Genomic DNA, 14,948 nt, shown 5'->3' with positions numbered 1-14,948 from the left:
AAAACAGAAATTGACTATTAAGAGCTTTGATATTTTTGTACAGTAGAAAAAAATACACCCCATCTTTTCTAAGATTAAAAATAAAACTATCTATTAAGTATAAAGCTAACCTTCCTTCATCACCCAAAGTCACACATAGGGTTTGTTGTCCACATTTATAATCTACTTGCTATATATTTAAAGAATGCACTTAATAACTCTGTGTCATTGTATCAAAATAAGTCTATTTAGAAGACAATGCATTCATATACTTTAAAAAGAGATGGTAAATTCAGAGCTTGCTGTTGTGAAAACTATACTTCAAATGGCACTCTGATTATAAGAGGGGAGAGGCTAAGGGGTTCGCTCATGACAAGGTGGAGCTCCACCATCAACAGTAATCAGAGCAGGAGACTTGTCATAGCACAGGTGTGCTGGGGAAGGCTCTAGGATAAAGCAAAAAGCAAAAATTCAGTTTTCCTAAAAGCTTGTACTCTGGTGGGAAAGATCATTTCCTCCCTACTCTACAAGAAATTTCTCCTCTGCCATTTATATAATTGTATTTCCCTTGGGATGTGCACTCTGACATTTCTGATGTTTGCCTTTTAAGGTTGAAACTAAGAGCAAGTCATCCTTCATTTCTTATTGAAACAATGAACCACTGTCCTCTTAAAATATTTAGTGTTAGTCTTTGTTTTAAAAATAAAACCACATATTAAAACTTTTGGTCATGAACTTGTAAATGTGTGAACACACATACATTCGGAAAACATGCAAAACATATGCTTCTCTTCCCTGTCTTCTAGCCACAGGGCCCTTAAACAAACACAGCTGAGCACGGAGAATACAATGTGCCAGGCAAACACATACTCCCATTAACGTAAATACATTCTTCTGTTTCCTGCCAAGCCCACTCGGTTATGAAAAGCAAGCAATCCCCATTTCTCTTTCAAAACACCCCACATGCTCCTACAACAACCACCCTTAGCAACTGCATGTGGAGACAAGCAAGAGAGGGACGACGGGCTGGGCTCCATCTCCTGAGTGGGTTGCCTTCTCAGACCCTGACATTCTAAAGTCAGCAAAAGGTCATGCTGGACGCTAGTGGTTTCTCAAAATAAAAAGGATGGTAATAACAACAACAACTATAGAAGGTGACTATTATGGTCATCTACATGTAGTCATTTCTTGTCTGTTCATGTAGTTAGAGGTTTTTAAATTAAAACTGTCTCATATTAGGGATTTACACTTCTCCAACACCCCTCTCCCCCTCAGACTCATCCTTCTTGGGATTCACTGCGCCCTGTCCCCATATCAAGATTTGATGAAGGGACTTCAGAGCTAGCTCTCAGAGCCTCTATCTGATAACAGCTCTCCGGTAAATCTCAAACTAGTTCCTTAGTTCACTCCCCCGACACACACACACACACACTGCTCACTTCTTACTACAGCCCCTGCTGAGGGCACCATAGGGATCACAGCAGCACCGTGACCCCAGGAGGTTTCCGGAGGCCAAGCGAAGCCAGGCACCTAGAAATTCCTGAGCCTCAGATCATACTGTGAGCAGCAGGAGCGATCCTAGAGTTGCAGAGAGGAAGATCCCTTCCCCCGTGTCCTACAGTCAGACTCCTCGCCCAGGGAAGCTAGGAGTCTGGGAGTAGAGACAGGTTTCCCAGCTCCCGGCCCGCGGGCGACTGGAGAGCACCCAGCCAACTTGCCAGCTCTTGGCGGGGTTGAGTTATCAGCGGCTACAGGTTGCCTGACAGCAGATTCACAGCTCCCCGCGGAAGGCGCTCGGAGGGAGACCTGGGGGGTTGGGGAGGGGTGGACAGCCGGGATGGAGGAGGGAAAGAGGGCGGGGATGCCCGAGCCCGGTGGAGCTCCAGCCGGGCTGGGGAGACCGGAGACGCCGAGGCGCACCTCGCAACAGTGACCCACACAGACCTTGGCGCCGCAACCTCCGCTTCTTGAGGCCGAAGATGCGCACTTTGGAGAAGATATCCACCAGGTTGCCATTGCAGAGCCCGCGGTTCTTGCTGGGGCTGCTCCGCCTCCTGCTGGCAGAGGGACGGTCCCAGTGCTGCTCCCGCGCCTGCCGCTTCTGGCGGATCAAGCCGCTGGCGATGGCCGCGGCCATGGTGGTCCAGGGAATGGGTCCCGGGGAGGGAGGGGACAGAGGAAGGGGAGCTGGGGGCACCGGAGAGGAAAGGGGCGGCGCAGACCAAGTCTCGCCCTCGGGAAAGCAGAGGGAGGGGCGGTGTGGCGGGGTTGGGGAGAGAGGTCTGGGCTCTCAGTCCCGACTAGGACCCATCGCCCTGTCTACCTAGCGCGGGGCCAGGCGCGTAAATGCGCCCGGGGCGCAGCGGGGTGAACCCCAGGAGCCCGAGGTCCTGGCCTCCGCCTCCCAGACGCGTCTGAGTCCTGAGTCCAGAGCGGGACTGCAGCTGCGGGCGCTCCCGGTCACCCGGAGTCGCCCGAACCCTCTCGGGGGTCGCCACCGCAACAAGCTCTGTCTTCTTGCCCGGCCCGCCTCCCCCGAGGGAGGTAGAGCCCGCCGCTTCCTTCTTGAGCACCGGGTGGAGGACGGGTCCGGCAGTGTCTCAGAGGGTCCGTGGGTCCAGGGCGTGCTGGACAGGTCTCAGCGCCCGGCTCTAGCTGCCCTCGGGCAGGTGCCGCCGCCGCCGCCGCCGCCTGCTCTCGGCTTCTGCCGGTGATTGTCAAGTGCTTTGGAAATCAGCATCTGGAGAGAGCAATCTTCTCCCCTGAGATCGCTAATCAAAGCGCTGCGTTCCCACCCCACTACACCCCCACCACCTATGTGGTCTCCCTCCTATGTATCTCTTTAGAAAGGAAAAAAAAGTATTTATAATAATGATTTAAAATAATAAAACGAAAGCTAGAAAGGATTGCAGGGGGAGAGGTGATAAAACGCCTAGCCAAAGCAGGTGGAATGGAAGGAATATCGTGCGCTTTTTCTTAGAAGAAACTCGCAGGTTTCTGAGGCTGCCGCGGCTTAGCTGAGACTTCTGGGTCGGAACGTGGCTTCTGGTCCACAGAAACTCTGAACAGCGGTTGGAGGGCGAGGTGGTTTCTGCTCTCCGGGTTAATCCCTTTAGCACCAAAGTACCCCCACTGGTGCTAGGAGGTGGGAAGAAGGAGACCAGGAGGGAGGAGAGTATGTCTGGAAGAAGGAGGTGCCTCTGCTCTTCACCTAGTCTACTCAAACTTGCTGAACTCTCCCTTCCTGTGTTAGGAAGGGTAGGTTTATCGTTTTGAAACAGCAACACGGAGCAAAAAGAGAGAAGAGAAGCAAGGCAAAATGTTATTATGTACTATGGAAAGACCCCATGCCCCAAACTCCTGGCCAGCCCTTGGAGCAGGAAATGACAGCCGCTGTTCACGGATGGAATCAGCAGCTGGATAGGATCAATGCCCAGGAGAATATTGAAGAAGACAGGACAGAAATATTGGGGGTGTGGGAAAGGGGAAAGAAAGAATGTCGCAGCATTCTAGTGACAGCAAAAAGCAACCAGACGGAGGACACTCTAATATGAACTGCCGTCTTTTGGCAAGCTCTGTTACAGAGCAAAGCCATATGAACTGTGCCTGAAATTCAAATAGAACAGCTGCTGCCTCCTCCCTTCGGCTTTCTGCCTGTGACCTGACAGTGCTGTCTTGGATAATATGAAAATATGAAAGTCCAAGAGGAAAGGAGAGGATGGAGGGCACCTGCAAAAAGGAGGTTGGGAGAGAAACACTTCATGCTTGGATGAACACTGATTTTGTGGTTTCTAGGATACACTGGAGTGGCTGAACCAAGCGTGGCTTTTGCTCCAGGCTTCTTCCCTATATTTTGCTTATCATCACAGGAAGGTAAAGCAAAAGAAATGTAAAACGAGAGTTCTTATAATTCAGTGCAAAGACAGAGAAAGAAGACTCATTTGATAATCAAGAGACTTGTAAAAATCTTCTCCCGTGACTGCGATAGAGCTGAAAGGGGACACACACTGCACAGACAGCCCTGGGAGCAGTTCTGAACCAAAACATACTTTTTCTTTGTCTCAGGAATAGGCAGAAAGTACTACAAAGACTCGCCACCAGGCAAGCGGGAGAAGTGCAGCCAAGAACTGATCACAGGAAGGCTGGACACCTGCTCCACACACTTATTCATGGCCTCTCCAAGAAGCAGGCGCTGCTCCGCTCCTATTTATTATGTTTACTCTATATTTACTAACAAGTCTCCTTTGGGGAAGAGAATTTTATCTAATGGGGAGGGAGTGTGAAGATTTGGGTTCAGTGCAGATGATACTGACTTTAGGATAATGTATAACATTTAACATTAAAGGGCATACTCTGTAAATTTATTTTCTTCACCTTGCTGTTACATCTAAGAAAGACCTTAATTGCAAAAAGGAATATAGCAGCTACTTTGCCAAAGATTTGCAGTTTCTAATTACCAGGAGATAGTAAAAGTGAGGAAAATGGGATGTTAATTATTTTTGTTCTGCTTTTATGACTTTATTTTCTGTTTCATATGTCTTTGTTCTTCCATTTTCAGTGAGTATGTATTTATGTTGTATTGCCCTGTACCTGCCTATAAAGAGGGGAGCCATCTATACAGAGATGGACATGCCTAATAAAATGCCTATTGACATATATCTGTCCTTTTCTGGTTCACTGAAAAAGTTCCACTGAACATTAAGAGTCATTACTCCTGACTTTCATTATTGAGGAGAAGCCATTTGGGCATTTTAGAAGTTCTACTTTAAAATTTCTGAATGAATTCATGATTAAAGCAAATAGTTTTATCTAAACCTTCTTGTAGTGCTTTTTATCAAAGAAGTAAAATGTTAAGTGACCTTTTAAATCTACTACAACTCACCAGCACACCTAGTTTGTTTTTAAAGATTTTTTAAAACTTTGGATGTATGTGCCAAGTATGTTAATTTGAAAAGAATGAGATTAAACTTTGTGTTATTATGACTACATTTTCTTTCCTGGCATGTTTTCATACTGCAGTCATTTCCCAAATCTCTGGGTTGGGGAGGTAGACAGGGAGGTGGTCTCTTGGCTCCTGCGAACCCTTTCTTGTGTTCACCAACCTCCACATGAGGCTGAAATTCAGCACCGCGGACAGGGACCGTGCCCCTGGCAGTTCCCCAAGCAGAGGCCAGTATCAGGGATTTCAAGAAGCTGCCCTTGACACGTCTCGGATACTCTTCCCACTTAAACGCAGTTTTTCTCCACCACCACCACCCCCTTTTTTTTTCAAGATGGAAATGGTAATTAATCCTTACAACTTCTAATGACGTTAATACCACACCTTGGATCACAAAGCCTTTCTGCTTTTTCGATAACAGAGAAACACTCTGCTTGCTTTCTTGATGCTTTCAGACCCCTGGCGCAGCACCTGAACATCAGACTCCTGGGTCTAGGGGTATCTATTCAGATCGTGAATCTCACAAGCCTCAAGAGGTCGTGTCTCTTCTTTGTGTTTTTTTATATTAATAGGAATTGGGGGAGACGGGCAGAATTGGAATAATCAAAGTCTTTCAGCTTACACCCTGCATTTTCCCTCTTACCTCCCCCAAAACGCTGGTTAGTTGTTTACAGATGGAGATAAGTGAAAGAAAACGCAAGAGAGCCATCTGCTGTCTTAAGCTGTGATAATAGAGCTTGTGAAGCTAGGTTGAAAAAGGATTCCAGCGCGAACAAATCCAAAGGTTACTATAATTCAGAAAATGATTTCTCACTCATTAGAACCTTCTTAGGGCTATTAATTTCGCCTTTGACGTTATAAAGACACGCACACATGAATGGAGTGCTGTCCAGGTAGTGTAGCTCCAGACCAGATGGGAAGGAGTCTGAACTCATTTCAGACCGACTTGGTATATCTCTTGATTCTACAGCTCCCTGGCTGTATGGTGACCACTAGAAAGTTGCTTTGTTTCTCTCAGTCTCAATTTCCTCTTCTTTTAAATGTAGATAAGAAAATCTGCTCAACTATGTTTAAGGTAAATATACTAGTGTAGCGTGTGGTCTGCTGCTCAACAGATGACCCCTAATATTATCACCATATTCCATACCCCTCATTTCTATCTTGTAAATTATAATTATATATATAATTATATATGTAAATATATATATGCACATAAATATGTGTGTATATGTGTGTATCCATATCCATGTATATTTCCTCACTTTCTTAACAGATCATGACAAGATTTTAAAGAATCAGAAATGTAAGGAAATATCTTACATTTTTGGTGAGAGAAGTCTAAGTTCAAACCTGAATCATTATTTACTAGATTTGTGAACTCAGCCCTGTAAACTGATTTCCCCAGCCAAAAGAATAATAATAAAAACATTGCCTTTCCTCTAATAAGTTATTATGAGGGCCTACGAGAAAATACTTCTAAAACTGACAAATGTCACATGGACATCAATGCATCGGAAGGTAATTTGTTCGCCACTTCTCTGTGCTAGAAGATCTCCTGAAGTTGCTTATGTCCTCTTAGACTTTCACTTGCTTGTGTTGTTCCCTTTACCTGGAATGCTTCCTTGACCCTTCTTCATGCTCCTCTTGGTAATATAAAGCGGTGGCTACCACCACTGTTGGAGCATGACAAATAGAGCTTTAACTGTGTCCACGAGCCATTCATTTAAACTCTCTGAGCCTCAGTTTCTTCTTCTGCAGAACTATCCTTATTATGAGAATTTAAGAACATATATACTAAAGTACTTACAGCTGTACCTGACACAAAATGGAAAATTAATAAACAGTAGTTGTAGATAACCAATTAAATCTTCATGATAGGTATTAATTAATCCAAGGGTCAAGTCTTTACTGGGTCAGTATATATGTCAATTCTGTAGGAGAAAATCCAACTGATTTTTAAAATTAAAAAAAATAGAAATAAATAGAGCTTTGGGCTCTGTCCTCATGAAGTGTACAGTCTGGCTTAGCTTTCAACAGAGATACCTTCTCTGGAAAATCTTCACGCTATCCACCCCAACATCACCATCTCCAATTAACACCAAATCTTGTGTCCCTTCTAAATGTTTCCATTATGCCTATATTAACAATTAATGCCATTTAGCCTAACAGAAGCTAGAATGATATCTTCTACAAAGATGCGCAACTGGCACCTTATATGTCGCATGGTCAAGACCGAACCTCCTCTTCTTACAATCTCCCCTGTCTCTAGAATAACCACCCTTGTCCCTCTCATTCTTTAGACCAAAAGCTTTGGCTTCACATTGATCTCATTCTTTCTTTACCACTCCCCACTCCCATTTGTACTCATCCAAATATATTCACTCAATTTTTCAAAATATACCCATAATATGATGTCTTTCAATATCTCCACAGCTACCTTCAAACCATTATCATCTAGACTACCTAATTGGTCTCTTGATATCCACCTTGTTCTTCTTCATATCCCCTCAACATTATAGCCAGAGCATTAAAGGTAAAAAGCAGATGACATCACAACACTGCTCAAAATTCTACACCTCTACAGAAACTGCAATCCTCACAGTGGCCCCCAGTGTCTGGTGTTATTGTGTTTGACCTTGGCCTTCATTTGTTCTCTGACATCACCTCTCTCTCTCTCCCTTCACTCACCCCTTGCTGATCCTCAACCCACCTGATACCTCCTGTGGCAAGATGTAACTGTTTGTTCCCTGACTCTCACCTCCTCCAATTCTTTGCTTAAATCTACTCACTAAGCTATTCAAAACCACAGACCACAAACATAGACAATCCCTGCCCTCCTGGCTTTATGGTTCTATATAAATACTCAGGATTTTAAAAATTTCTATGTATTTCCTTACCTATTCCCCCCTTTACAATATAAGCCAATGAGGCTTATGTATCAGTCTAAATGTAAAGACAAAGTATTATCTCATCTTTGTTTGTTCAATGACACATATCCAGAGCTTAAAATTGTGTCAGCAGAGGAGGTGTTCAGTAAGTATTTGTTTATAGAAAAATTAAGAAGTTGGATGCATGGACAGACAGTTAATACCAAGTAAAAGGTACAGAAAATCTTGCTTAGGCCAGTCTGTCAAGGACGAATTACCCCATGGTGCTTGATGTCTTTAAGCAACAAGACATCTAAAATTCCATCTAGATTACATACAATCTCAACCCTATAAGTGGGATAAAAAGAGCACTTTTGCCTTTGCTTGATGGCTTAAGCTTAGCCAGACATGACGTCGTATAGTTTGAGTCTGAAAGTCAGTACGGCTTTCTGGAGGCTGTGAACACTGACCTCTCTTGAACGAGAGAGAATGTCACTACTGGTCCTTAGGATTCAGCCCCTACCCCACTAAAAGCATATTGTTTTCTCCCTTGATTTTAGGTTGCCTCTTTTTGAATTTGCTACATCCAGGCCATCACAGAATTTGAAACCATATGAAGATATTTTCCAGATTTAACTATAAACATAAAAGTAAACGGATCCTAAGGGAAGAAAACATAAAGAAGAAAGCACCTTACTAATATTGGTTCCATTATTAAAGGGGGCACTTTGCCCTTGATTTCTGAGTTTCTATGATGTTCTAGGTGATTTTGTTATATATATGTCTTGAATTCCAAATAGATAATTTTTTGCATGGTTTGCTAAAAATAGTCCAGTTTTTATTTTTAATTCTTTTTCAAGTAAACAAAATATTCAAAGGACATATATTATACATTAATGTCTATATTAAATTCTCTCACTTGTTATTTTTCACAAAGTAATAATCTGCCTGTTTTTCTTTAATGTCTGCCATTGCAACAGGCACTATTTCAACTTCCCAAATTCATCAAATCTAGGAAACTATTAATTTAAAAGGCATCATTATTTTACATATCAAAAAGGAAAAAAACTCTTTATTAAATTATATCATTCCATGGATTAGTCTAGTAATTTCGGATGTTTATACATAAAAGAATTTTCATCTTAAGATCAGTGAGATATGGTATAATAGCATTATACTAGTCTATAGATGGCAATTATAACTTTGTCAGCCCTGTTTTGCTCTCTGTTTTGTTTAGATACCATATATCTAAACAAAAAAAAATATTTTAAGTGAAAAAAAAAAGATTTTAAGTGCTCCTGAGCACCTGTATTTTGAAACAACTCTCTGTTGTTGATATTTTAATTTCCACAACTCCTAGTAGCACAGAACCGAAAAGGCACATGGGGTGAAAATAACTCTTCCACAAATATTTCCCGTGTATGTATTTTATCATCTTCATACAATGAGTTGCTCATTCCATTTCATCACATGGTTTCTTCCTCTATGTAAATCACTTTTGAAATTCTTAAACATCTCCTAAATTAAGGATAAAATATGGAGTTCAACATTGATTTTGCAGAAACCAATTTATTACAAGCTAGTTTGGGGTAGGCTTCAGCATGATGAAAAGTGTATATTGGCATTTATTTTCATCTTCTCTTTGGGACTAATAGCTTCTATTTGAAATGTATATTTCTGGAAACGTGGCCAATATCGATGTCTCTTGTTTTTACTAATTTGGAAAAACACCAAAATAATGTTAACAATGCTCTTGACACAAACATTCAACTAGTTAATTAAGACTCATTATCGTTCAAGAACAAAATCATATTTTATTTTTTTCTATGATAGTATTATTGACCTTTATTTAAGATTCAAAGAGTAATCTAAAGCTATGTTAAAGTATTTCAGAGTATCAAAAACTAAGTAATTAATTGTATTAATGCTATACCAGTCTTGTTGATTAACTTTGCTGAATTTATTTATTTTTAGTAAGCAACAGATTTCCATCTATTAAAAAAACCTGGAAGGAATTTTATTGTTGCTTGATATTTTGATTCAATAAAGAAAAAACTGAAAACTATTGGTACCAAAAATTTGTGAGCATCTTTCCCTATAGAAAAATACCAGATTGATACTAACAGATGGCTTAACTTTACAAATCTAGTATATTTTTAAAATCTGGCTAATAAGTTGGAAAAATATTCTTAGCAGTTTCCAGAATTCTATATTAAAGTGAATTTATAAGGTGGAAAGCATTCAGTTTCAAAGTTGTGAATATTTACTTATCTTTCCTTATTATAAGTTAGTAGTGGAAGATAATAATGCCATTAATTTTAATGATATACATCAGTGGATTTTAAAAGATTGTTGAATATCTTAGCAGACAAAATATATTATTCACTTTCCAAAAATGTTTTAGATAAAAATTTTCATTTCTGATATCAATGCAAATATTCTGCTTATGATACAACCTTATCTGTAATTTAACATTATAATTAATTTGTAGTCAGTGATTATTAGAGTATCTACCTCAATAGGAATTAAATGTCCTAGATTGAGATTGTCCTTGCATTAGTGTATATGAGTTATGTACATATATAAACATGTGCATCTTCATACATGGACACACACGCCAAAACATGTAAATAAGTTTCTGATTCTACACAAAGATAATTATGAAGCATTAGTGATGTCCAAAGAACACCGATCTGCAAACTTCCAGTTCCCAATGTTATAGTTCAAAACTGTTTTCATTACCACCTTAAGAATGTTGGCTTAATATATCCAGAATATAGAAAAAACCTCAAAAATGCAGTAGCAAAAAAAAAAAAAGACAAAAATCCAAAATAATCTTACTTGAAAATGATCAAATTATGTGATTAGACCTTTAGACATTTATCAAATCAAGATACACAAATTGCCAACAAGTATATGAAAAAAATGCTCAACATTACTGGTCATTAGAGAAATGCAAATCAAAAAATCACAATGACACACTATCTCCACCCAGTCACAGTGAATTTCATTAAAAAAGTAAAAAATAAAAAAAATATTGGTGAGGATATAGAGAAAAGGGTACTATTAATAAACTCTTGATAGGATTATAAATTCATACAGCCATTATGAAGAACATTATGGCGGAGCCTTAGATAACTCAAAGTAGAACTGCTGAGATAGGGTGTAGCTCAGTGGCAGGGTGCTTGCCTGGAATGTGCAAGGCCCTGGGTTCTATCCCCAGCACCACTAAGTACATATAAAATAAATAGGAGTAGAATTTCTATACCAGCCAGGCATAAGACTGCAGGGTGTATGTAAAAAGGAAATAAAATCAGCATATAAAGAGATCTGCACACGCACATTCATAGCAACACTCTTCACAGTAGGCAAGATAAGGAACACTGGGGTGTCCCTCAGGAGATGAACAGAGGAAGGAAATGTGATATGTATACACAAGGGAATATTAATCAGCCATATAAAAGAATGAAATCCTATCATTTGAGGCAAAACAGAAGTAGTAGATGTTATGTTAATTGAAATAAGCAGGACACAGAAAAATGAGTAGTGCATATTCTCATTCTACTGTGGATGTCAAAACAGTTTATCTTAAGGAAAAGAGTAGCATAGTGAGCAGTGAGACAAGCAGAGGGAGGTTAGATTACAGACATCAAGACCACTTCGATGGGAGACATCAGCTTCCATGCTCCACAGCATGGTGGGGTGATGGTAGTTTACCACAACCCATCACGTATCTTATGAAGAACTAGGAGAGAGGAATTCAGCTCTAGAGATACGGACACCATATATATGTAAGAAGATGGAAGTGCCAATTACCCAGATTTGGTCATGTATGCACATGTGTTGAATGGTCTTGCTGTACCCCCATATGCATGTCAAATTATGTGTAAATTAAAAGGAAAAAAAGAGAAAATAAATGTTTCTAGATAAGAGTAAAGTGGAAATGAAATTAGTGTTAAGTGGAGGATATATTCAAATCATAATTCTTTCTCTTTGAAATAACACTATGTATCTCAATTTAGGAAAAATCTAAATGATATATGTGTAATGGTTTGTGAAGTGCTTTGAGATTGAATGAAGTGGATGCTATGATGTCCATTCAATGGGAGAGAGAATTAAGCCCCATGAATGTTTCATGGTTGCCAGATTTTTACTGCTAGAAAGTAGAAGAACATAAGCAAACTCTTGTTTTCTTTACTATACTACCTGCCACCCAGAAGCAGTTATTTGGGATCTGACTATCATAGCACCATGGGTAGAATAACTACCATCATGTGAAGCCAAGGGCTCCTAGCAGCTTTGAGAATAGGTTTAGGGTTATCTGTGATTCCCCTTGAAAATCATTCTAAAAAAGTTGCACATGTGAAATTTTATAGCATCAGGGGTCACAGTTTTTATCCAACTGTTTAAGAAATCTATAACCAAAATCTGCCTAGGGAGATGAAGAAAGAATGAGAATATTATAGTTCATGCTATGTTTTCTAACTTTAAAGCACACTCATTGCGAAAAATTTGAAATATAATAATAAATGATAAGTACAAATAATCTCTAATCCCAATATTAAACTTTTCTACATTTTTTCCATTTTATTAAAAATACCTTTACATGAAAAATTTCTACAGTGTTTTTGGCACAATTTAGTGACAGCAAAGTTACAATTGAGATTAAACACCAGTGTATCAAAGGTCACATACTTTAGTCATATGACCTCAAAGTTCATCAGGGACTATTATATTCTATAGTCCTTCCAAAGCTCTCTGCAACTCAGAGATTGCTTCCTTCTAAATCTTGCTTTGCAGTCTCTAGTCCCTGAGAGAAATTATACCTTAGCATGTAGGATTTCAGGAAATCCAGCTAAATACAAGAAGCCTTGGAGTTCTGAAAAAGTAGCTATTAGTCTGAAAAAAGCAGCTATCAATCTATCTGTGATCTTATAATCTACATTTGAAATATGTATCTGAAACTTAATTTCCAAAGTACATGCACTTAGGGAAATATGATAATTATAAATCTATGACTTATTCCTGAGCCTAGTTTCCACTTTAAGTATAAGCATTGAAAGAAAAAAAAATATCTTTAAATTTTCTCCAAATCTTTTTCAGTAACCTACAGTATCAGTTTCCTGTTGCTTCTATAACAAATTACCACAAACTTAGTTGGTTAAAAAATACACACATTCATTCTTTTATAGTTCTAGAAGTAGGAAGTTCCAAACCAATTTCATTGGATTAAAATCAAGATACCAATAGAACTTTGGAGAGGATTTGGGGGAAGAATCTGTTTCCTTGATTTTTAAAAAGTCTTCTGGAGGCCACCCTCTGGGGCCTGTGATCCATTCCTTGTGGTTCCTTCCAGTCCTGATTCCATTGTCACCTCTCCTAACACGGACTTCTGTCTGCCTGCCTCCCCTTATGAGGACTCTAGCGATTTCACTGGGCCTATCAAGATTATCCAGGGTCCTTAACACAATCACATCTGAGAAGTTCCCTGTACCACACGAATTAATATATTTCACAGGTTGCAGGGAGAAGGAGGGGTCAGCATTGAAAGACTCCTATTCAGTCTACCACAAGGGACCCACATGGAAAGAGAACTCTTGACTAGCACATCGTGTTGACCCCCTGACTCTACCACCATGGACAGTTTCAGGATGCCAGCTTTTCTGTGAAGAGTCCTGTTCCTATGCACGGGTGTGTTCTCTAGAGAACATACAATATGTGCGCGCTCTCTCTCTCTCTCTCTCTCTCTCTCTCTCTCTCTCTCTCTCTCTCTCACACACACACACACACACACACACACACACTTTTTTTAAAACCCCAGCCGTTTATTTGACTGAGTCTCTGGCTCCTGTAGGCTCCTGTCTTCTCAGTTCTTTACTCCCTGCTCAGAGTGACATGATCATTTTCTGGACCTCTTTGTTTCTTACCTACTTTCCTGAATTTCTTAGAATTTTAATTATTATGTCTCTCAAAAGAAAAGAAAAGATAAACAAAGTGTAGCATTGTCAGCCACTGTGGAAGAGGGCTGTGATGTTCCCCTGCGCATCGTGAGAATGCGTTTTCTAAGCCCCACATAAATCCTTGAAGAATTTAATTTCTTGAGTTTATAACATGGATTTCGTGAGATTTAGGGCCATAGAATAGAGCTAAATAAAACTAAAGCTCAACATGTGGTGCTCTACAAAATGAGATTTGGGGCCTACGGCTATCACCAAATGAAGGAAATCGATTTTGAAAGTCTTTTTTTTCCCCACTCCTTTCTCATTTTTGATGTAGCTTTAGGGGTAGTAGATAATTGCTCTTTCCTCTTAGAAATCTAGACTGGCTCCTTAGGTAAGAATTTGCCTTAACCATCTAGTATGGCTACAAATGCAAGATATTGTTTCAGTGAAAGATTTTTCAAGGAATCAAATATATTTCCAAAAGTTCTATGTCAACAGGGGAGAAAGCACCTCAGGAAAGAAAATAATCATTTGAAGCAGAACATCATGGGCACATTTTAAAGAACAATTTTAGGGCTATAGAAGATGCTCAGCTCCTTAAACTCCTCTTGCCCACTCCTGTGCTCCTTGGCTATTTTTGTGTTATTATTCTCTACCTTTCTCAGATCCCGACAGACATTTTAAACTAGCTTCCAGAGACAAGAGAACACAGTGGTTAAAAGAAATGGGTCAAGAACTAAGTTATTCTACTTGGCAGGTTTTCTTCCATATCATATATACATATTTGAGAGCCTAAGACATATCAATAAATGAATCTTTCCCAACAGGCAGGGTTAATGGTCCATTTTTTCCCCAAGATGCTTCATGGATGCGGTCAGCTGTGCTAGTGAGAAGATGGCTCAGCCATACTCAGCCTGTGTTCATTTCTCCATGAAATGGGCTTAGCGATCTTCTCGAGAGATATAGTTCTAGTAGGACAAGCCTCAGATTGTTTATGTCAGGTGTTTTTGACTACAGAGAGGAGAGAATAACAAAACATATTTTGATATCACACAGTCCAAAATTTTGCCCTCAGCATCTTGCTATGAGTCAGAGGACAGTTTCCTAGACTTTTGTTAAGAGTTTTTTGTTTTGTTTTGTTTTGTTTTATTTTTTAATGACTATATAGTGGCCTCTTCATGGCCTTTCGGAGGGTCATTCTCCCTTCCTCAGGACATTCAT

The 14,948-nt window shown here is 40.0% G+C and overlaps 1 protein-coding gene across 2 annotated transcripts in view; it reads right to left on the bottom strand.

Annotated features, from left to right (window-relative positions):
- FGF14 (fibroblast growth factor 14) overlaps nt 1–14,948 on the bottom strand; it is a gene marked incomplete at its 5' end in the record, with an annotated part of 642,354 nt that overhangs the window by 215,154 nt on the left and 412,252 nt on the right. The window contains one exon of one of the 2 annotated variants that reach the window (XM_081307818.1): nt 1,924–3,313. The exons of the other annotated variant lie outside the window; for it this stretch is intronic. Within the exon in view, the coding sequence (XP_081163944.1) occupies nt 1,924–2,116 (193 nt within the window). Of the gene's footprint in view, nt 1–1,923; nt 3,314–14,948 lie in introns of those variants that run through there. 2 annotated transcript variants of the gene reach the window in all.

This window comes from Spermophilus citellus, assembly GCF_964194105.1.
Source record: "Spermophilus citellus genome assembly, chromosome: 1".
Classification (NCBI taxonomy): domain Eukaryota; kingdom Metazoa; phylum Chordata; class Mammalia; order Rodentia; family Sciuridae; genus Spermophilus; species Spermophilus citellus.
Note: the sequence above shows the minus strand (reverse complement) of the source record. Positions and strands in the feature narration are given on the sequence as shown.